At 36.2% G+C, this 24,570-nt stretch overlaps 2 protein-coding genes across 2 annotated transcripts in view; both read right to left on the reverse strand.

Moving 5' to 3' along the window:
- XXYLT1 (xyloside xylosyltransferase 1) overlaps positions 1-2,977 on the reverse strand; it is a 190,306-nt gene extending 187,329 nt beyond the window's left edge. The window contains exon 1 of the mRNA XM_040249227.1: positions 743-2,977. Coding sequence (XP_040105161.1) covers positions 743-1,246 — 504 coding nt within the window. The 5' untranslated portion in view covers positions 1,247-2,977. The remainder of the gene's footprint in view (positions 1-742) is intronic.
- A 1,827-nt stretch (positions 2,978-4,804) lies between these two features.
- Positions 4,805-24,570, reverse strand: part of ACAP2 (ArfGAP with coiled-coil, ankyrin repeat and PH domains 2) — a 164,805-nt gene continuing 145,039 nt past the window's right edge. The window contains exons 16-23 of the mRNA XM_040249218.1: positions 23,920-24,011; positions 22,360-22,544; positions 21,128-21,220; positions 19,553-19,740; positions 19,036-19,145; positions 17,659-17,769; positions 15,451-15,512; positions 4,805-9,524 (exon numbers count right to left, since the gene is read on the reverse strand). Coding sequence (XP_040105152.1) covers positions 9,424-9,524; positions 15,451-15,512; positions 17,659-17,769; positions 19,036-19,145; positions 19,553-19,740; positions 21,128-21,220; positions 22,360-22,544; positions 23,920-24,011 — 942 coding nt within the window. The 3' untranslated portion in view covers positions 4,805-9,423. The remainder of the gene's footprint in view (positions 9,525-15,450; positions 15,513-17,658; positions 17,770-19,035; positions 19,146-19,552; positions 19,741-21,127; positions 21,221-22,359; positions 22,545-23,919; positions 24,012-24,570) is intronic.

Consider the following 24,570-nt stretch of genomic DNA (forward strand, 5'->3'; position numbering starts at 1 on the left):
TGGGGTCGCAAAGAGTCGGACACGACTGAGCGACTGAGCTGACTGACTGAAGAATACAATCTCTCCCAAGCAGAGCCAGGCGGTCCAGCCTGGAACAAGACGACTAGCTCTGCTCTGCCCTCTCCAGATCTTATATCCTTACCTCTTGGAGCACTTTCTTGCTGGGAGGAACCCGCTGCTTCTCTAAATGGGTTCATGACCCTGAAGAGAAGGGAAGAAGGAGGCACACTGAGGAGATGAAACGGTTCACATGGGCTGGGTTTGGGCTGGACCAGTTTCAACTGAAATCCTTAGAGCTATGAGAAATGTCACTGTAATTTGAACAACTCAAGCGGCCTAAGACCTTGTCCAGCAGACACTGCACCTTCAAGTGACCTGCTCCATCCTCAAAAGTCAAACACTGAAAAGAATAAAAAGAGGGGCAGCCTTAAAGGCACTGACTGCTGAAATCAACCACGCCAGGAAAGAGCGGGCATGCTGATTCTCCAGGGGGCTGCAGTTAAAGAGAAGCTAGGATCACCGAAGTCAGCTAATAGAGGCTCCGAGACACGCCCCCTGGACCATGCCTGCAGCGTGCTGTGAACGCACAATTCAGGCAGGGTACGGTTAAGGGGTTAGGCTTCTGCTGGCACTGGCAATGGGCATCGCAACTAAGACACCTCCCTCCTGACCCCTGGATCCAGGCCAGGCCCCACACTGACCGAGTCACCTACCCGGAGCCTCTAGCTGGGGCCCCGCTCACCTTGCATTTGAAGCCGGCGGCGGGCGGCAGCAGCTCCCGCAGCAGGGCCTTGGCCACCTCGCGGCTGGCCTCCTCGCTTACGAAGTGCAGGTTAAGCACCTCTTGCGCCTCGAACTTCGCGAGGCGCAGCAGGGAGCGGAGGGCGACGCGGGCCTTGGCCTGCAGCGCGGCATTGTGTTCGGCCTTGGTGAACATCATCAGCAGGTGGTAGTCCACCGGCCCGGTCCCGCCGCCCTCCAGGCTCTTGGCCTTAGCGCCCGGGGCCGGCGGCAAGGATGCCTGCGCCAGCTCCAGCGCCGCCGGCGAGGGCGCAGCTGGGGCCCCGGCGCGGGCCTCCTTCAGCCTCTTGGTGGCGCTGGAGAAGGTCTCCCGGCCCGAACCCAGGTAGTAGAAGGCACAGACGGCCAGCGCCGCGGCCAGCAGCAGCGCGCAGTAGTGGGAGCGCACGGCGCCCAGACGCGCCATGGCCCGAGCGCACGGGGGCCCGCCTCGGAGGAAACCCATGCGCCGCCGGCCCGCGAACAGATCAGCCGGCGAGTTGCAGCAGAGACCAGTATCCCGGCAGCAAGTTAGCAGCCCCGGCAGCAGGCGGCAGCCATGGCGAGGGCGGAGCCGAGCTGCCAATCTGCGGGCGCTGATACGCGGAGAGGCGGTGCCAGGCTGCCTGGCAGCCACTGGGTCCTAAGCTCAGAAGGATTACAGCGGGGTCGGGCGGTGAGCCCTCGGGAGTCCCTGCAGCGTGTTCGACAGAGGCGATCAGGACTTGCCCACACAAGTCAGCAGGCTGTACCGTCTGTGGAAAATGGCCCTCGTTAAGCGCACAGCCCCAGGCGCTAGAAACCGAAGCTAAGCCTTCGGAAGCAAAAAGACTAAACTGGACGCACAAAAAATGTTCTCTGTATCTTTTCCCTCCTAATTTTTTGAAGGCTTTAAGTCCTCTCCCCGTCTCCTTTCACACCTTGGCGACTATCTAGGGCTGAAGAATTTAAACTAGCAACTCCTTTCCCATTCTCGGTGAAGTAGGATTGACACCCGAGGTAGGACTCACTTGCTCACCTCACTTGGCATCTCTGAGGCCGACCAGAGGCAACCTATGGGGATGTGGCCACCAGGGGGGCCACCTGCCACAAACTTTGGGTGGTTCAGAGCTCCCCAGGAAGCTTGTGGGTTTTTTTTTTTTTTTAACAGACTTCAACACTTTAAAAGAGACTTACTGTATACCCGGTGGTTTTGCAGAATTAACTGAGGCGTAACTGAGGTCACTTGCTCAGGTCACACAGTGTCAGGTTTGACAGTGAAGCAGACACTCTTTCACAGCAGATGAGGGTGCCTATACTCTGCCAACACTAAAATCTAAGAAAACTTTCAGTTCCCTCTCCTATCCACAGAACAGTGGTTCTCAAATTTTTATTGGTACTAGCAGCACTAGGGAGCTTGATAAAACACGAAGGCTCAGGCCCTATTACCTTCACCGAGCCTGGGCCTTGATGGTGATTCTTCTGCAAGCCAAAGTTTGAAAAGTAGTGCCCTGGATTTTCACAGTCAACCTCTCCTGCTTCAGACCTTGGTTTGGGTGTCCCTGCCTCAAAGAGTGGTCTCTAAACACCAGCCCTTGCAGTGTCCAGATGAGGCACCATCCTCAAGGATACCATAAGGGCCACCTAAGAACTACCCATTCCCATCTTTCTCTGCTGCAAGAAGGCAAGACTTCAAGAGAGCAGGCAATGTGTCTTTCTTTAACCATAATATCTCCAGTAACTGATGGTGCTTGACTCACTGAATGAGCATCAGAAATACACCCACCCATTGTAAACCATCATTTTCATAACAGAATAAGGAAAAATGTACTCAAATATTTAGCCACAAGGGTAATGCAGAGCTAGGTTTATGATGACAAGATATTAAAATCAAATGTTCATCAGTAAAGTGAAACTAAAATAAAGATGCTGTTGGGAATTCTCTGGTGATCCAGTGGTTAAGAGTCTGCCTGCCAGTGCAGAGGACACGGTTTCAATCCCTGGTCCAGGAGGATCCCATACACCGCGTGACAGGTAAGCCTGTGCGCCACTACTGAGCCAGCACTCTAGAGCCCACAAGCCACAGCTACTGAATCCAAGTGCCTACAGCTTGGGCTCTGCAACAAGAGAAGCCACCACAATGAGAAGCCCACTCGCCCACAACCACAGAAACCCCTTCACACAGCAATGAAAACCCAGTGCAGCCAAAAATAGGTAAATTTTTTTTTTTTACTTTTAAAAAACAAAGGTGCTGTTGGTGCTGTAGTCAACAAACTGTAAGTGGAAATTTTTTAAAGTGACAAATGGAGGAAGAACCTATAGATTTACAGACTCAACAGATATGTTAGCCAATTGCAATGAATGGAACTTACATAAATTCCGATTTGAAAAATCTTTTTTTAAAGAACACAAGATACTGAGGAATTTGAATATTGACTACATAGTGTCATAGTTTAAGAAAGGTGATATAATTTTTTTCAGAACAGTCCTTTCCGCCCCCCCTTTAACTGTTTTATATTGAAGTGTAGTTGATTAACAATGTTGTGTCAAGTCCAGGTGTACAGCAAAGTGATTCAATTACATACATACATGTACCTATTCTTTTTCTAAGTCTTTTCCCATTTAGGTTGTTACATAATATTGAGCAGAGTTCTCTGTATTGGACAGTAGGTCCTTGTTGTATACATGTCAACCCCAAACTCCTTAATTATTCTCCCCTCCCCAATCCTTCCTGTCTAGTAACAGTAAGTTCATTCTCTGTTTCTGTTTCACAAATAAGTTCAGTTCTCTAAGTCTGCTTCTGTTTTGTAAATAAGTTCATTTGTATCATTTTTAAGGTTCTGCATAAAAGCAATATACAGATTTAGAGAGACATACTCAACAATTTGTTGAAATGTCTGGCACCTGTCTTAAAAAAAATAGGGAAGAGGAAAAATGGGTACAAGTATAGATAAAACAATGTAAGTCATGAACCAATAGCTACTAAAGTTATTATCTCTACTTTTGAGTGTTTTAAAATTTCAATGAAAAGATTTTTTAAAATCCTCCGAAAAGTGATACAGATTAAAGACTTAGAAACTTGTCCCTCATTTATTAAGTGAAAGAAGCAGGTGACAAAACAGTTTGATCCCACTGTATATAAATACACACATCCAAAGATCTAGAAGGGTATACACCATGGAAGTAATAGCGTCCCCCACACTTAGTACTATCCAACAGAACTTCCTAGGGTGAATATATTCTATAATCTGCGCTGCTCAAAACAGTAGTCACTGGACACAAAGTTAGAGGCTCTGAAGTGTGGCAATTCAACACATGAACTCAACACTTAATTCTAATTAAACTTCAGTAGACACATGTGGCTAGGAGGTACCATACTAAACATCACAGGCAAATGATGGAATTAGGACGGAATTCTTTTTGCTTATCATTAACCTTTCCTACAATGAAAAAAGCACTGTTTTGTAATAAAGGAAAGTAGGCTGTTTTCATTTAAAACATTTACTATCGGTTTGCACCTTCTGGTCAAATAACTGTTATGAAAGTGAAGTGGAATAAAGTAAATTACATAGAATAGTTTTAGTGTCTGCTTTCACTTAACTTTTAAAGGAAAGCCAAAGCAGGCAATTCACTTCCAGGCCTGTTCTTTTAAGCCTCTATTCCTTCAATCTCAATTCATGCAAAAACTTGTTTTTGTTTGTTTACTAAAAGGACTCAGTGTAAATGTGTTGCCTAGATTAGAAACTTCAACAGATATCTCAATCATAATGGCAAAAAAATTAGAGTTACAGCATAAAAATGCCTTTTGTGGCTTTTAGCTAATGAACTGGGAGCCATATAGCTCTGTGGCAGGCAGAAGAAAATATTTAAAAAATCAAAACAGATTTCATGGTTGAAGCAATCAGCAAATAGGATCAATCTGGACCAATGTGACAGGGTAGGAAAGGAATATAGAACTGAAAATATGAAAAGCATGACAGTTAACAGGTATATCTGCAATTGTAGTTCACAATAAAGCAGAAGTCTGAACATAAAAGAACTATGCCAGAGGTGATATTTTTATTGACTTCACATAATTTCTTGGCATACAAAGAATTTAATCAGGCAAATATTTACAATTCTTACATAATGTACATCTTAGAATAACTATAAAGATAATGTACTTTGTTCCATTTACAGTGACATCCTACAGTAAAACTACATTCATGAATTAGATACAAATAAATCCTCTACATGCTAATAAAAATTAAATGGATTGTTGGTTATACATTCTTTAAAATATATCTTTTCACAGGTAGCAGGAAATATTACATGTAATAAGTCTTTATGACTGGAATGATCCAGAAATATCATGAAGCACAAGTAAACACATATAGGAAAGTAGCTCATTTCTAAAAGTTAACCTTTAGCCTTTGTGTAAAATAAATGGTGCCAATATTCTTTATAATGTAGGGAGCTTTCCCTATTTAAAATGAATATCCAAAAGGTTGGGAAATGTGCTGAGGAAAAATAAGAAAACCTAATACATAAGACAGTGAAAAGAGCAATGTAGAGAAAAGTTTATTTAATCAAATCTTGCTTTCCTCCCATTATCTCATTTTAGTAGACAAATTTATGTAAACAGAAAAGGATGCCCACAACATTGTATTTACAGATGTCAAGATTTGGCCAAATTGAATCCATGCCCCTTTTAGCTGTCTTTGTTTAGAAGAATCAAGGAATTGGTAAGCATATGGTAGATTAAAATTACCTTTACAACATTTTGCCTTTGTCAATGTTTGTTATTGCAAAAATATAAAATTCTCTACAATTTGATGTGTTCAAACCTTATTCTATTTCTTCAAAGTAATTTTATATCCAGAATATTCGGAGTCTTTTTTTTAAATCAAAACACAAGGAAAGCTGGCAGTTGTTATCAGACTTTGCTGATTTATAATGACTTCAAATCATTTTCATGACACGAGTGCCTCTGACTACTAGTCAGACAGGGGTTCTGGTGTCAGCTATGCCACCAACCAGCAAACCAGAGACCAGCTCTGTGAAACAAGAGCAGCAGCCTATGAACAAAGAAGAGACAATGTTGGTGATCTCAGAAGTCCTACCGTGCGAATCCTGCAAGATAAACTGATGGCAAGGTACACTGGGAGGAGCTGTAGGAACAGTTATAGGAAAGACTGCTGTTACAGTTTCACCTTGTTTCATCCAACTCATTTTATCTGTGAGGCGCTCTGACTTCAAAGAGTAATAATTACTAGTCAATGCTCTTTCCACTATATCATGTAGGTCTGAAATCATTTTAGAAAGACAATTGTATAAAAATATAGCATTTTTCCAGCTCATGTCCACAGTCAAAAGTGCTATCAAACAGAAATTAAACAATATAAGAGTGATAAGGGAATGTCTTATTCAAAACGGATAGTAAATTTAGTCTTAAATACAATTGTTTCTTGTGATCACACTTCACATGTGTAAAATTATATTTTTAAAATACTGCTTAACACATCACAAATTTAAGTTGTCCAGACTGTAAAAGTATGTGTTTTGTCAAAATGCACTCATGAAGAACCAAAGTAATATTTCAAATAAAATATGTATGTTTTACAAAGTAAACACTAAAGTTCATTAAAATATATAATGAACACCAGTATAAATTAGGCAAACACTGTAATGTAGTGAATCCCTGGAAATCTCTGAATTTCTAAGAATTGTACCAAAGGTAATTTTTTAAAACCTTAGAAATCTTAAACATGTTAAGTGTTACAATGAAAAATTACAAATAACTACACAATTACCTTTAGTCTAGTTCTAACATGAAACCGCACTGTATAAATTCCTCACAGTACTGCTACTCTTATTTTCAGACTATTTTAAATCAAACTTTTAAGCTAATGAGCTAATAATGATTAATGGAATAATAAGGGATCTGAAACTAAATACCAGCAAATCACTTAGGGAAAGAAAACAAAGGACAATCACATTAATTTTTGAACCCCAAGATTATAACTAACATTGTTTACACTGTAATTGATCATATTGTACTGAATAATTCACAGCATAATAAAACTCAGATTTGTTACATACTACAGAAAAGCTATTAGTTGACACATCTAAATTCACCTTGGTTAAAAGCCAACCTACTCTGTAACTACTTGTAACCATTAATTTACTTTAAAACTTTGCTGTTACTACTGCATAATTTCTAACAAATTTAATCCAAATTGGGCTTTGGCATATTCAAGAAACCAAGCCATAGAAATGTATTTTTCAATGTACAAGCTCCCTGCACTGTTAAAGATTTAACTTTTACTTTCTTTGAAGATCTGAAGATATTCAGAACCATGATCATCTTTAGTGTACTTCAAATACATCTCTAACAATTAAATTTAAGTAGACATTAATTACGGCCACATTAACAACTCATGACTGAAGCCACAGGAGTTAAGAGTATCTAAACTGCTTTCACAACCAAAGACCCCAGAGGTGATCTAGAGACCAAAGGCTGGATCCAAAATGAAAACTACCTAGGCTTCTTCAGACAAAGATCAAAAGGATTCCGAGGATCAAAACTGGAATAGGCACTACAAAGGAAAAGTGAGGCTCTTGTTTCTTCTTTCTTTCTTCCTCTCTTTGTCTCTTTCTTTCTTATCTCAATATATTTCTTTCTCCTTGAGCTTTCTGGATAATTAATTTCAAAGTACACTAACAAAAATGCTACAAATCAGACTTTTGCAAAGGCGGGTGATCTGTGACTCAGAGGTGAAACAAGGAAGATTTAATGTTCCTGTTATTGTTGCGATTAAAATACAAGGTTTGGGAAATTAGTCTTTCCTTAGAAATAATCCATACATATATTTTTATCTTTATCTAATACACAGCAGTTATAACTAAATAAGCACTATATGCATGCAATTTGGTCAAACAAATACAGAACCTTTTCTGTGATGTGAATTTATTTCAGTATAATTTCTGTTTAGATTCTGATTTGATGTTTGGTCAACTTAGAAAACTACTTACTGGTGGGAAAATGTTAGAAAATTTATTATATACCCAATGAAATATAATTTCTCTATTTATTTGGTAACTCAAGTTTAAAAACCTCTCACTACTTACATATAACTTGAAAAAGAAAATTAAATTTAATTATGACAATATTAAAAAGTAACCATAAGGCAAATTACTTATTTTATACTCCTGACAAAAGAGGTCAATCAAAGATGGAATCAAACTAATTTGCAGCATATACATAGAAAATTAATATTTCCATAGTATAGTATATCTATCCAAGTCCATAATATTTTGGAATTCAAGGGTCTGTGATTCATGTAACCAAATACTAAAGCTACATGTGCTGTGCTTAGTCGCTCACTCGTGTCCAATTCTTTGAGACCCCCTGGCCTACAGCCCCCCAAGCTCCTCTGTCCATTGGATTCTTCACACAAGAATACTAGAGTGGGTTACTGTGCCCTCCTCCAGGGATCTTCCCAACCCAAGGATCAAACCCAGGTCTCCCACATTGCAAGCGGATTCTTTACCATCTGGGCTACCAGGGAAGCCTGCATAGATGCTATAATTTAAAAGAATGTATACCATGTACAGTAAGTACATAGGATAGATGTTAGAAGAATTAAAAAGCAATTTATTGCTGTATATTTTAGTATAAACTAAAAAAAAAAGAGTCTTTTTTTCTCTTTTTACAGAGAGATTTTCCTTTCACTAGGAGCAACAGCAAAAATGTACCTTGAAAAGGACACATTTCAAATATAAAAATGTTCTACATTATTTTATGTCAACTTTTCCTTTGATAGTTACAATCTGATGAAAGCATAATTTTGCAACATTCAAGTAACCATTGAAACACAGTTTTATTACATCAATAAAATTGTCAAGGTTTTAGGAAATCAACCCAACACTGAAGAACTATAACTTCTATGAGATCCTTTTGGTAATTGAAAAAAAAAACTTGTCAACGGTTTCTTTTTTGCTTCATAAAATGGAATAAATCTAAAGGACTGAGTTATATCAATCTGTACAGCCACTGTATATATGTTAAAGTACTGGATGTAAGGGATAAACTATATTTATGAGGAAATGGGGTCATGTATCCTCTAATTCTAATAATTAAATTACATAGTGTGTATATAATAGCTACCAAGAAAAAATAAAAACAAAAACTATTTTGAACCACCAACATCCAGGAAGCTAAAGCAAAGACACGTTCTGGAATCAGGCAGGACATCAGGCTCCCACTTGATGCTGACAGGCTTGACTGAACAATCCTGGGCACAGTGCACAGAAGAAAAACATCAATGCCATCATTCATTGGGAAAAAAAGAGATTATTTTGTATAAATTCTTAGCATCTTGTAACCTAGAAGATGGCCTATAGGAGTCCAGATTCAACTTTCATCTATAAAAAACAGCCCTTTAAACAGGTTTTTTAAAAAAAAAAAACAAAAATAAAATAAGTCTTAAAGTAGGTTCCTCTCCCAACTGCTAGAGATCTATGTTTTGATTTATAAAAATATCAATGAATGGGTATCTCTTCTCCAAACCGCGCAACAGCTACTAAAAGTAAGTAGAATTAAAGCAGTAAAAATATGTGAGTTTTCAGATATATACATTAGGGGGTCACTAGATTTACTATTTTCCCCATTCTAAAAAAAATTCAAAATTTCTGTGAATCTTGCTGGAAACGATTTAGTTTCTCTGGATTATTGGATGCCATTTGGGAGAAATCACGAAAAATGTCCTGGTAAGTTTCATCACCTGCATGAAAGTAAAATAAGAACACTTTAAGAAATTTATATAAAAAGTATTAATAAACAACATTCATTTTATGACTAAGTAACTATTTTACAATTCATGATAATAAAACTTTGTTTAGATGAGCATTTTTTGAAGAAAAAAGACCAACTAAATGGAAGTGCTGAATAAGTATATAATGGAAGAAAAAAAAAAAACTATACCTGAAAAAAGCACCTCAGATGCAGCCACAGAGGAAAGTTCAGAGTTAGAAAAGAGCAAAGATGCAAGTGTTTTAAAGCAAGTAAAGAAATACATTTATTAACACACAAGAAATAAAAGTCATCCTAAATGAGGTATAATAACAAGGCATTCTTTAAATAAATATTTCCTTTGATCAAGGCCAAAAGAAAAGATCAAAAACAAATATTAATGTTTCTGATGGATGCAAGTTAGTAACAGGACAAAACTGATAACCAGGTGGGAAATTTTAATATTATATTTTAACTAAATCTTAATTTAAATAATATGTGAAAAAGTCTTTATTCAAACTTTAATGCTTAACTAAAACTAATGCACTTAACCTACTTTTTACTAAGCTTAAAAATAATAAAGCCTAGAAAATGACTTTAAAATCATACTTTCACATTTAGTCAATAGTTCATTTACTGTAGGTCATTTGAGCAAGGATGCTACGACAAAAGGGGACTAAATATCAAAGACATCTGTTAAATTAGAATAATACATATGTTAGTTGGTTGTATATGCTCAGTCATGCCTGACTCTTTGTGACCCCATGGACTGTAGCCCACCTGGCTCCTCTGTCTATGAGATTCTCCAGGCAAGAATACTGGAGTGGGCTGCCATTTCCTACTCCAGGGAATACATGTGTATATACGTACAATACGCTTGTAGAGAAGATTATAGATACTGATATTATAGCAGATTGAAGACTATTTTTCTTGTGATGAAAAACTAAATATATACACACATATAGGCTAATTCTTTGGACAAAAGATTTATATAAAATGAAATCTTATTTTCAAGTTAAATCATTCATCATGAATGCTTCATTAAACATATTACTTTTATACAGAGGCTTGTCATAATTCTGTTTTCAAGATTTAGACTGTCAAATACTGGTTTATTGTTAAAGCATGGTTTTATAATTATTCCCCAAAAGACACCTTGCATCCATCTTATTATACACCCATTGCTACAGCTGTTGTTAATAGTGCAGTAAGTTTTGTCAGCTTTTAAAAAGTGAGATTTTTTGAGGCAATAGATGTCATACCAAAAGCTAGAGAATTAGAAAAAAATCAGGGGAAAGTGATAAAGATCTAGTAAAAAGGTCTAACAGCATAACTCAAGATTTTCAATAAAAAAATTTTTAATGCTTTTAATATTTAGTAAATGTAAAAAGCAAGTTATTAAAATCTCTATATAGTTTTTCATTTAGCCCTGGAAATTTTCTCATGACCTGAATCAATCACTTTAAAAAGAAAAAAATACAGTAAGAAGAGAAGCCTAACAGGTTGGCTAGGAGTAACATCTAACTCATATATTATTGTAACTAAAATAATAAAGGGTGATATGCTGGAACAACTGGTAAGACAATCCAAATACACTCATGTCTCATTTCATAAAAGTTTACCTCCACATTAGAAGACAAACTACAATCTATTCCCATTTTTAGGCATTCTAAAATATATAAAATAAACTAAGAGACGAACATTAAACATCAATTAACAAACCATACAAAATATTTAAAAGTTTTTCTTAGATGTTGAATTCAAATATTTAAAATATTTATTGTAAACATTATAAATATTTTAAAAATACTATTTAAACTGGAGAGTCTGGAATCTTACTTTCCAAGAAAGTGTAAAGTGCAGATTATAATACAAAAATACCACACTGATTTTATCATTCAACACCAGAAGGAACTTAAAAGGCACACATTATACATTCAAGAAGAAATAGGAAGAAGGACCTAGCAGACGCTAATGCCAAACAGCTTACAGATAGCACCAGATGAGCAGTCAATCTTAAGTATTACAACAGTACAATGGCAATATATGGCTTCTACTATTAGCAATGCATATTTTGTATAACAAGCTGTGAGATTTTTTTTTCTTTTTGTGGTTTTCCAGTTTTTGTTTTTAAATTATCTAGTACCTACTACACAAGTACATTTTAGTAGAACCATTGTACCATGCAAAACAGATTATAAGATTTTTTTATTCACTGAATTAAATGCTTCCTTGAAGGAAAGGGTTGGTGCTACACTAATCATTGGTTTCACTTACTGAATACATTTTAAAAGAGTTAATACAGTACAAAAGGAAGTCTAACCTTCACACACATACACAAAACTTTTCATTAATATTCAGTTTCTAACCAAATGTTAATTAAGGGACTATCAATATAATACCTTTCTTAGGCCTCAAAATGTGTTGTCAAAAAGCAAACATGACGTAACAATAGTGACTAAGATATTTAATACAGTTAACACAAATCGAACTACAAATTGAACTTCAATGTGATTCTTTAAATACAATTTTGATCATTCAGAATGTTTCCCATGGCAAATATAACTTGTCTACACTGGAATACATAAACAATAACCCAGAATACGTTGCCCTGGAAAGTTCATAAGTACATTTAACAGTTTATTATAAATAATAAACAACTAACCACCCAATATTTGAAATACTAAGTTAAATTCTTTAAATTACTTAATCACATTCTATTCTCTTCAGCAAGCTAACTCTTCTATGTGCTTGGACAGTTCTGAGTTTTTAAAATGTGGACTGCTATATTTCCACGGATGGTTTAAAATAGTGTTTGATTTTTGGTATTCAGAATAAGCACTGCAACAGCAGCTATGATTCAAGATTTTGCTAGTTTTGCTCTTAAAATGTACTCCCCTCAAAGATACGGCAGCCTGGGAGACCCTGCTCCCAGGTGATCAGCGGATGAGCCTGCCCCTCTGGACTGATCACAGCTTCCTTTTTGTAACTGACTGGATCAATGATCAGGCTTCACCAACAACATACTCACATAATCAGTAGTGGTTCACTAAAGCAGTGACTTCAACTGTTGAGAAACTCTGCCAACAATCAAGAGGAGTCATAGAGCCAGAAACCATGGCAACCACCAAACTAGTTTCCAACAATTGAGAGCAGGATGTGATACTGCACGCACCCACCTAGTCCTCCTAAGAGTCGTAGGAACTGACAAGGAGGGACACATCTTCCCCTCAGGAAATGTGTGCTCTTGGGTCACATTGCAAAAAATAGAAAGTCTCAGGTCGTTAGGGTTGTAGACAGAAAGTTCAGAAGTGGAGTTTCCTAGAAACAGGTCCATGATTCCCAAAGATTATATCTGAGTCTTTTAAATGGAAGAGATCTTCATAATGAAAAGACTGAAGATACCTGCATTTTAAAATTACCCAGAATTCTGAGGTTTTCCATCTATTGCTAGGCAACAACAACAAAGTATCAAGCAAAACAACCAACCAAAACCTACGAGAGGGAAATTTACAGTGATAGGCCAAGAGGAAAAGAGACCTGCCGCCTGAGCAAAAATATCTGCTCTTTAAAGACTCACAAAGGAAAAGGCTCAGAGAGCAACTGCTGAGCCATCTCACCATGTCACCTGTATAAGTATAAAGTTGTTTTGCTTTAAATACAAGACCACCTAAATGAATTTAAAATCTAGTTATTACCAAATAAGAATCTCATTTTATTCTGCTGGTATACCATTTCCAGACTTCTGCTCTTTTTTTTTTAAATCTTTTCTAAACTAAGATTTGACTATAGCAGGAAAGCCTGTTGTTTTTTTTTAATAAGCCTTTTTTCCCCTTCAAATTTTCATTCAAATAAATTGGAAAACTCTTATTTTTCTACTGTTGAGCAGAAGGTGCTGTGCTGTGTGCTCAGTGGTGTCCGATTCTTTGAGATCCCATGGACCGTAGCCCACCAGGCTCCACTGTCCATGGACTTCTCCAGGCAAGAATGCTGGAGTGGGTTGCCGTTTCCTTCTCCAGAGCAGAAGGTATATACTCATAAACTTATACATAAAATGACACTGAAAGAACCATTTGAATGATTCCAGATAGGGGCAGAAGACCAACAGTTTAGATGGAAATAGAAGCTGCAAGAACATAAGAGGACCTGTCCTTTCAAAGTCCCAGCTCCTCCAGAGAAAAGTCACCCCCTCACCTTCTGACTAATCAGCTGGGTGCAGCTTCATCAGTAAACAGCCTAAGGAAAGAGCAGCTGACCAGACATTTACATTGAAAATGTCAAGGAAAAAAACTGTTTAAACTAAAATCCTGAAATTCACTCTTATCTTAGCCTATTGGGTCATATTCTTTGAATAATTTTTATTTTAAAGTGCTTAAACACAAAGGCCTCAAAAATGGCCTTATACTTAAGTATATCTGTTACAAAATTATAACATTTTTAAAGTCTAACATTCAAGTTTAAAACAAATGGGTGAAATTCAGAATTAATGCTGAGACTTCACCCTTTATCAGCACTCTTACATCTTGGTACATCATGAATCAGTCATATTGTTTGATCCATAGGATTAAAGTGGGACACCCTAGATTAGAAGTATCTAGCTGAAGTGCCTCTATTCTCAAAGTTCTTACTTGTTCCCTATTTAAATTAGAAACCCCAAAAGTAATAAATACACTCCTCTGAGAAAGGAATGGTCCCATATGTCTTACTATATATATATATATATATATATATATATAGGGTTAAAATAAAAGTAAACTAAAAATAAAAGTAAAAATGTCAGCTAAAGCTAGCACAAAGTACAGAAATTTCAAAACACAATTAAACAGGAAAGATATATGATATTACAAGCCACTTTTAAAATATTAATACTGATTGAAAATAATTAAACATACTCACTGAGAACTGAACAGTTTCAATTATTTTAGTCATGGATTCCTAAAATTTTTAACCAGCATGTATATGAATTTAAAACAGATAAATTAGTAATTCATGTACTCAGATTCATGAAACTGGAGATCTAATTATTACTCTCTTCTTTGTGAAGAATGTCTAATCAGGATGTGTTCATCAAAGAACGAAATCTGATCAGCAGCATTTCTTAATTTTCTTACATCTCGACTCAAAGATAAAAATTATGCAAAATGAGACTTGAGCTGATCCTGAGTTGAGATTTCTCTTAATAAGAATACATCTACTTTGCCATCAAGTTCACAAAATGCTGCTTGAAATACTTCCATTTATCCAACAAACATTGTACAATTACTTAGGGCAAAGATAAAATTGGACCTTTTCCTACTACCTTTCAAACTAACTCTATTCCCATTATGGACTTTTTAACCTACTGGTAAACTTTATTTTAAAACCTTTAACTCGTTTTTAGGTCAAATACAGAATTCTTAATTCAATAAACATTTTCTAGGTATTTTCCATACTGACTTTTTATATGTCAACACATCGTGATGTCTTTTTTTTCCCTGAACACAATTTATAGAAATTCCCTGAATAACCAAAAGAAAACAATTCTGTTATATTCACTTGACAGCCAAAAAGAAAATGACTGTTGTGCTGCTTTAAGTGTATAAAGATACATTATCATTCCATTCACCTCACTGGAATGTATATGGAAGACATCTGTACAGCAGATAAAGAAGTCAGTAGCCAGAGTTAAATACAGCAAGTAAATGCGTACTGTAATAGGAGTAGTTATGGAGTTTTAAAGGCTCAAGAGTGAGCCACTCCCAAGAATTCATTAAGTACAGTACATAGCTAACAACTCACAATTTACAAGTAATTTATAAAAACTCTATATAGTATTTTTAGTTTGCTAAAGAACTATGACTCTTCCAATTGTAAACTGATAAATTCCTGGATGCATTTCTTATATTGCATTTCAGTATGGTTATTAGTAGAATATTGACCTGGCTGTCCATAAAGTCCTTCTGATTCCCGCATCTCTTCATTCATTCTTGCTAAACGTAACCTAAAATTAAAGAATGTTTTAGGTAAGTTATACAATATAAATATTCATAAACTACTGAATTATATACAACTAAGACAGGTATTCATGTAATTTTTTCTTTTACCAGTTATTTGGCCTGAAACAAAAGGACTTTTAGTTTATTAGACCCAACAATCTGAGATACAAAGTAAACAATTCTCATGACAAAAGACAATAAAAGATTTCTAATAAGAGAGTTTCAGTTTTAAGCAGGTTCCTTGCAGCACCACCAGCAGCTTGCTTCCTCCAGGCACACAGAATTCCTGACTCTAATGCAACCTGTTAGACTTTAATTGCCAACCTTTGAAATTATTGCTTCTATAAAATGGAAGCAATAGCCTGTCATAAGTTCAATCTGGTTCTTCCTGAGGTATGGTAGTTCCAAATGAATAAATAGCATGTGTTATCTATAAATACTTGGGATATATTCTGACATACAGACATTATAATAAATGACCATAGGCTACTAAGATTTTCCCACAGTTAACCATATTGATTATCTATTATTTTGGGGTTATTTACCTGGCAGCAGGAAGACCTATAGCACTGGATCAACAAAATTAGTGAATTTCCTCTCGTTTTCTTACGAATTTCAAGCAACATTTTGAAACACAAATCTTATCTGTGGTGCCCCTCTCCTACTCTTTTGCCTGTCCTTCAGGCCACCAAATACTCATTGCCCTCCCAGACTTCCATCACCTTCTTCTAATATGCTCTCTCTGGCAACTGCAGCATCTGACACAGGCTGTTTCTTATCTTCAAAGTACCACAATTTGCTGCCATTTCCTTTTTCAACCATTGTGTGAGCTCATAATAGCAAGATAAGTAAGTCTCCCTTTTTGGTATTTGAACCTTTCAGAGAGGCTGCCTATTTCAATAAATTTTAAGTGAAACTGACAGCCTCAAGTAAAACAAAATGAGAAAATTTAGAGAATTTGGGAATATATTTTGGGGAAAGAAGGGCCACTACTATAAGAACTGCCTGGGAAGCTGCATCCAGGGTTAATGTAATTCTGCTGTATCACTCTTATCTTTTCTTTAATCACTTAGCTTTCTCCAATGTTAAGTCTATAATGATTTAATAGATCTAAATTTTCCTACAATAGTCTCCATAATAACAATAAACCCTCCAGTGAGGAAGTGAAGCTAGATACAGAGAAAATACATTTTTCTCTTTTGGTTTTTTGTTTTGTTTTAGTTTGGCAGGGGTCAGGGAGGGGTGATATATATGGCGAGAATTCTCAGTGGGAGCTCTGGAGTTCAAGATAGTCAAGGGAGTTCCTCTTTGTAACTGAATGAAATTCAGTAGTGTAAATGGAACTGTCTTTATTTAGTTAACAGAGAACCAACAATCATGGACTTCATTCAGAATAGAAAGAAAAAGTGATTCATACAACATATGTTTGAGACTTCCTACATAACGGTAAAGGGTAGGTGACAACCACATTCCTAGATTTCAAGTGTAAAGAACAACTTTGATCTAAGATGAAAATCAAAGACCTCAAGGTTCTTTAACAGGTCATATTAATTGTATTCAAACATTCCAAAACAAATCTTTTTACCTCAAAATAGAGTACTCTTGTGAATAATTCTTTTTAAAAAATAATCACAAACAGGTCCCCTAAGTATCAGTGCACAAAGGCAATGCAAGTTACTAACATCAATGCAATTGCATTCCCTGCTTATAATGCTCTAATTCTTGAGGTAGTAGTAAAATTGCCCGTTAACTAACCATTCCAACTCTCACCCCAGTACTGTACTGAGAGGTAAAGAATCCAGTTCAGAAAAGTCACTGATATTCTATTCCTACTGGCCAGGAAGTAAAACAAAAGTGGATAAGCACATAGGTTTAGAGACAGAATTCTTGGTTTCAAATTCCAGCTCCACCATTTACTAGTTTCTCAAATTATCTGTCTCTATAAAATGGGGCTATATTAATAAAAGGGTTGAGGTGGGAACCAAGTAATTTCATGTATGTAACATGCTTCATACATTTAATGTGCTTAGAAAAGTAAATGGCTTCCAGTAAATAACCAAGTTTAAATTTCACACCTACACAGGAAACTCTATGTTAAAACCCTGTATAAGTAATAAAATGTATGGGAAATAATCATGTGAAAACACTTACAAGGTCACTATATCAGCATTAGCTGCTTCCACAGCTATACTCAAAGGGTCCTTCCCTTCTTCATCAGTGGCATGTTGATTGGCACCTCTTTTTAGAAATAAACATACCTGCCTGATATTGCCAATTAAAAAAAAATTAGTATTCACCTTAAAAAATAACATCTTCATTAGGAAATTCTTGATTCATTCTACAAAGATTTATTTTATTGACTATTGACTCTAATAATAAAAATCTATCGATCAACATTTTATAAATCTCAAGGTATTTTCACATTTAATCTGGCAATACATAGTATAGTGGGATGTATAAATTATGGCCCCTACCCTCAAAGAATATTATAAAAAGGTGTACACAGATACCTATAAACTTAAATAAAAAGCACTCAAGGTCATTATCGAGGAAAAGAAGGAAGCCAAGGCAATGTTAACATCATAAAATATTAATGCTAATACAATAGCAACAAATGGGAAGTAATCTTGCTGCTGTATTCCTCACAAATATTCATAACTTCAAGAAACTGACAAAAATGAAAAAATGATAAACTGAGTCTATGAAGTAAAATGGGAATAATCACAATTAAATAGAAAATAAAAAGGATGAGTTAAATACAAGCTTTTATAAAGAAGAGTTTTTATGATAAAGTTATTGAACTGAATCTCGCTAACAGAGGGAGAGAAAACAAGCTAGGATGAAAATAGAAGATTAGTTATAAATAAACATTAAAAAAGGACAGCTTCTTGCCTGTCCAGATAATAAAAATTGCAGATCCTGAGGTATTTTATTAAAAAAAAGTGACCTTTGATACAAATATATACGGCCAAATTTTGAGTTTATTTGTATTCCTCTAGTAGAAAGCCCATTGTATGGCTTTATTGTTCTGTGGATCAAATACTGGTCCAGAAATCACAACATCAATAGCACAAAATAAGAATTAACTATCTTGTAGGAAAACTAAAATTTACAAAGTTACAAAATTTCCCCCAAATGTGTGTCCTATGTACATAATGTATAAATACAGAAATACTGTATGTATTTATTTATATGCATAAATACATACAAACACATTAAGTTGTCTTTTAAAACTGCCACAATTTCGGTGACAGTTTTAAATTCTAAGAGACCTATATAAATAATTAGTAAAGTTCAAAGTAAGTCTGTCAATTTCCTTATTGATAAACAGTATTATTGTTACTTATTGAAAAGGAACAGTATTTTTTTCTGAAATTTTTTTAACTTTCAAGTTCTACCATGACAATGTAAGTCACAGAAAGTAGCACCTTACAAACTACCTAACGATCTTAACTGAAGAGCAAAAGATTATTTCAAATTAATTTTTTCAAATAAAATCTCCTTAAATATATAAGCACAATAGTTTACCCCGTGTGCCCCAAGACGGTGGCATGGTGCAATGGTCCTCGCCCCTGCACATCTCTTTGGTTCACATTAGCACCATTCTGTAGGAGAAACTCGCAGGTAACCAAAGAGCCCTTAGAAGGGAAAAAGAAGACAACAATGGGCAAAAAGTGAATGACAATGTATTTCTATTAAAAACCAGAGTATTTACTTTACTCTAATAGCCAAAAAGAGAAAATGCCCCCCCAGCAAAAGCAGAGAAATGATAAATTATATTATTTTCTTCCCAAGAACTACTTCTAACTGATATTCTATTTGCAGTCTGCAATCTAGCAAAACCCACTACTTTCATTACTAGAATTCTCTTCCACGAAGAAAAAAATTGAACTTACACAAAGCGATATTCAGAAATAACTACTAGCTGCTGCTTCTATTTTCCAACCCACCTCTTAAAGCAAACAATAATGTAAAGTTATGCTCAAAATGAATTACGATTTTTATGTTCTATTACCACTGAAAACCTGAATTTACAAATTCATACCCCTAATACAGCCTGAATAAGTGGTGTTGCTTTGTTTTCCTCGGAATTAGACCAGTTCACATCTGCGCCGTGAGCCAAAGCCTCAGCCATTTTAGGAAGATTTTTTTCATATGAAGCCCTATAAAGCTGGAGTCCTGGATTAAGATGTTTAGAGTCAAGAAACATAGAAGAATCTTGCCTTTCTGCCTCTGAAAAACAAACACAAATAAATAAAAATGAGCCCTTGGCAGGGAGGGAGAGAATGGGAAGTCACTGCTTCTTGTTTTTTGTAGGGTAAGAATTCTGGAGATAGATGGTAGCAATGGCAGCACAAAAGTGTGACTGACTTAATGCCACTGAGCTGTATACCTGAAAATGGTTAAGATGGTAAATTTTTATGTTATATGTAACTTACCAAAGCTTTTTAAAAAATCAAACTCTTACTTGTATCACAGTATGAAGTTGTGATGTAAGATTTTCACAAAGGTACCTTATTTCCTATAGACTAATCACTCCCCACAGCCTTCTTCTCTTTGAAATACATTGACTAGTACATCAGGTGTCTGTGATCTTGCCAGTATCTGACACGTAGGTAGATTACTCTGTATTAGACTAAAATTAGGTATCTGACTGTAAGCCTGGACTTAGGGACTCAGAAGATGCAGTAACAACCCCAAAAGAATTTCACTACTAGACCAAACCTCACTTTATTCCGGGATGGTCCAACACCATCACAATTTGCAGTACAAGCAGTTCAAATAACATAAAGAATGCTTTCTATCGAGTATTCTGCAAAATCAAAACCGCTGAAATCATAAAGGAGAGAATATAGGAGGAAAGTACAAGTTAGAAGAAAAACCTGTTTGGGAGAGACGGGGGGTGGGCATCCCTAATTGTGGGATGGAGGGTGGATTTGCTGATCTCTTTCTCCTGACAAGAAAAGACTTCCAGGGACTTTCCTCTTACAAGGAGGGTAAGAATGTACCTGCCAATGCAGGGGACAGGGGTCCCCTAGTCTGGGGAGATTCCACATGCCAAGAAGCACACATGCCCATGTGCCCCAACTACTGAGCCTGTGCTCTAGAGCCCACAGACTGCAACTACTAAAGCCCAGGCGGCTAGATCTAGAGCCTGTGCTTTGCAACAAGAGAAGCCACTGCATTGAGAAGCCTGCACACCTCAACTGGACAGCAGGCCCTACTCATCGCAACTAGAAGAAAGCCTACGCAAAGAAAGCAATGAAGACCCAGCGCAGCCAAAAATAAATATATGTAATTATATACAAAAAAAGACAGTCCCCCAAAAGATAACGGGTGATAAGACATACAGTTCACACGCATTAAAAATTACCTTTAGTTACTGACAAGTTACTTTTAGCACATGTCATGAGGCTTAGAAAAATACACAGCTAGGAAAGAACTTCCAAATATGAAAAGAATTAGCTGCTTTCTCATTCAGCAGTATAACTTCCCCTTAGTACCTTCTAAAAGATTAACCACTTCCTTTAGAAACTATTCAATCAGACTTGGCATTTCACATTTCACGTGCATTTTTCAGCGAACAATATCATTTAACACTGAATTTCACCAAACTCACCAGGTTCATATAAACTATTGGCTGACACTGTGGAGGGTAAAGATTCTCTTCCATCATCAGAGCTCTGCTGGATTCCACTGTCATTACTTTTGACTGTTATAAAGGAAAAACAGCTAGAGATTAAAGTTTTGAACCATTAAGAAAAAAGTCCCACAAACAACGAGATTTTAAAAGGAACTCTGAAACATCAACATGAACTCAGCCACCACCAGAATAAACTTTTCACAACTTTAATTCTTTGGCACACTTCACTTATCAAAATATGAATCAATCATGAAGCCTAGGAATAAACTTATTTTCAGAGTCGTAACATATCTCATTCTCATTACCCCAGAGTGTGTCAGGGATAGTAAAGAGTTGATTTATCGTATGATGGTAAGCAATGTGCAATTCTGAGACAATGGGTAACATCTAGAGAAATGGCCACACCACACAATGACCACTGGCACAGACTTGGAATGCTCCACAAGAGTAGTACTTACTACTACGTAGTTTTGAAGAAGTATCAAAGTACGAGAAGAGTGAATCTAGCTCATCAGGACAGAAGAGAGACTCCCGCCTGGCCTCGTCGCTATTTACAGCAACCACTGGGGACATGCAAGTTAGCAAAGCACAAAGCAGGCCATAAGAAGGGAAGAGGGCAGGAAAAAACGTTATTGGGAAAATTTTAGGAGGAAGAAACAGGAAGGATATTAGGTGGTTAATCAGATATTTAGGGTTTTTTGCATGATAGATCTATAATTCCCATCTCCCCTTGCATTTTAAGCAGTTTTATTCCCTAGAATAGATACATTACAGTTGGCCCTTAAACAACACAGGTTTAAATTACATTGTCCACCTATACACAGATTTTTTTTCAGTACAAAATACTAGAGCACCACATGATCTGGGATTGGTAGAACTCATGGATGCGGAACCAGTGATACAGAGGAACTGCAGAGCAGATACGGAGGCAGCACATACATGGAGGGCCAACTAAAAATTACATGTGAATTTTCAACTGAGTGGAGAGTTGGTACCCCAACCCCTGAGTTTTTCAAGGGTCAACTGTATGTAGTAATGTGAATTACCAGGAGACTGTTTATATTTAACTACTTTAAAGACAGAGAAATCCAATTTTTCCTTAGGATATATAGAAGAAGATGTATTTTCAGCATTTACAAAATCTACAACAGCTACTAATTCAGAAATTAAGCAAGTGACTTATACAAACAGCAAATAAACTGTAATACCTGAACTCTGAGGAGATGCTCTAATTTGTTCACTTGGCCCAAGTTTAGAAATGCTCAGCCTCTTTTCTTCACAACTTTTGGAAACAATCTTTTTTTCCTGCTCAGGAGGTGATGATGACATAGAGTATTTATCCACAAATTTCCTCTCCACATATTTTGCTCTGATATACGCCTCTTTCTCCTGTCTGGTTGGTATATATAAAAATGTCATGATGTTCTGCTTAATCTCTTAGCATGACCAATAGTGAAAAGAAGTCATTACATACTGAATTTTTCAAAGAAAGTCACTAAACATAATACTAGTTAAAATGTTTTATGTATTTACAACATTCTGCAACAAGTTTTCCTTCCAAATATTTAATGAACTATGATTTCATGTTTAAATGAATATAAATAATCAACCAACTGAAAAGTCACAAGTATTAACATAGCATTCTTATTCTCTTAAGTTCTATGCTCATTCATTTCTACACATATTCCCTGTTGATTTTTAAAGAATGAAAACAATACCAAAACACTATTAAAATTTACAGAAATTAACTTCAATTCTATTTTTACTCCAATAAATAATGTCACACACTGAATTACCACTAGTCATGACCATTAGTTTTCGTAAGACAACTACTTTAACACACCACAGCATTTTTAACTTAAAGGGGACCAAAAAAAGTATCACACTTAAAATTTTTGATTTATGATACAACTATAAAACTTGTCAAGTTTCTTCTATACCTTCTCCTACTTACATCTTTCTAAAATGCCTAAGTCTTTGGCTAAAGTAGGATATCTCAAGGTCTGAGATAACTCAAACAATCATGGTTTTGCACAAATATAAGAATCTGATTTAAACGGTATTGGTTTAGAGAGCAATAACTTTTTTAAAGTATTAATTATCATAAAGATATAGTAAATATAGGATTATGGCAAAGTTTTAATATCTAATATAAAGAAACATAAAGACTAAAAATAACATGAACAATAAAACTAATTATCCACATTGAAGGCACTATTTGCCACTTCATTCAATAAGTCTCTATGAACAGGACTGGAAGTAAAACTTAAAACACAGCAATTAAGTAAGTACCCTCCCTTACCAGAAGTCACCCTTTTCAACTGTAATCCTTCAATATAAAAATGTGATGTAGGAAATATGTAATTAACAAGTATTTGCTAAACAAAGTCAAAAATGCAAAAATTATTCATTGTTGGTATAGAAACTTGACCCTTGGCAACATTAATGAACAGATTATCTCTTTTTAAAGGCCTGCAACTAATAGAACTTTGTCTACTTTACCTGCTAGTAAGAGGTTTTACATTCCTTTGCAGAGCCTTAATTTTTAAGCTTCTCTCTCATCTAGAGATTATAATTTATTATCTGACTATAAAATACAATCTAATTAACAAACCCAAGATAGAAACAGCCACATTTTAACCAAAGCAGTAATGATCTCTCTGAACCATTCTGTTTCAATATTACATATCAATTAAAGGGAAATAAAATAATAGCTATATTTAAGATGGGGGAGATGAAGCAACATTTTAACACAACTGAAATAGTACCTTTGTCCTGGATGCGGTTTCTTTATTCCCATTTTTTCCAAATTAGCTTCATAAACTCTATTTATAACATCATTCCCCAACTCACACATAAGCTGTTTGGCAGAAAGACAGAAAATAAGCTATAATTTCCTAAAAAATACTATATTAATCCTTAAGCAAATACTTAATTCTTTGCAAGTTCTGAAAATGCATATATCACAATGATGCTGAAAGTTAAAACAAAATGAAGGACTGAGAGCATTATCAGCATTTTTCCATTTTTTACCAGAATACCTCCCTTAGAAGATTACTACTCTTTAAGACACATATTCTGCCAGACTTCTATCCCTCCGCTGTAGTTAGCACAAGGCTATATACTCACAACATCAGCTAAGTTAACCGAAAAAAAGAAGCCTAAGTCCAGATAGGTTAAGTTTTAAACAACTCAGAACTGAAGCAAACTATTTTCTCCTTGGGCTTCCCTGGTGGCTCAGACAGTAAAGAATCTGCCTGAAATGCAGGCGACCGGGGTTCAATTCCTGGGTAGGGAAGATCTACTGGAGAAGGAAATGGCAACCCACTCCAGTACTTTTGCCTGGAGAATATCATGGAGAGAGGAGCCTGGCAGGCTACAGTCCATGGGGTTGCAAAGATTCAGACATAACTGAATGA

The sequence above is a fragment of the Oryx dammah genome, unplaced genomic scaffold, assembly GCF_014754425.2.
Source record: "Oryx dammah isolate SB20612 unplaced genomic scaffold, SCBI_Odam_1.1 HiC_scaffold_2, whole genome shotgun sequence".
In the NCBI taxonomy this organism is placed as follows: Eukaryota; Metazoa; Chordata; class Mammalia; order Artiodactyla; family Bovidae; genus Oryx; species Oryx dammah.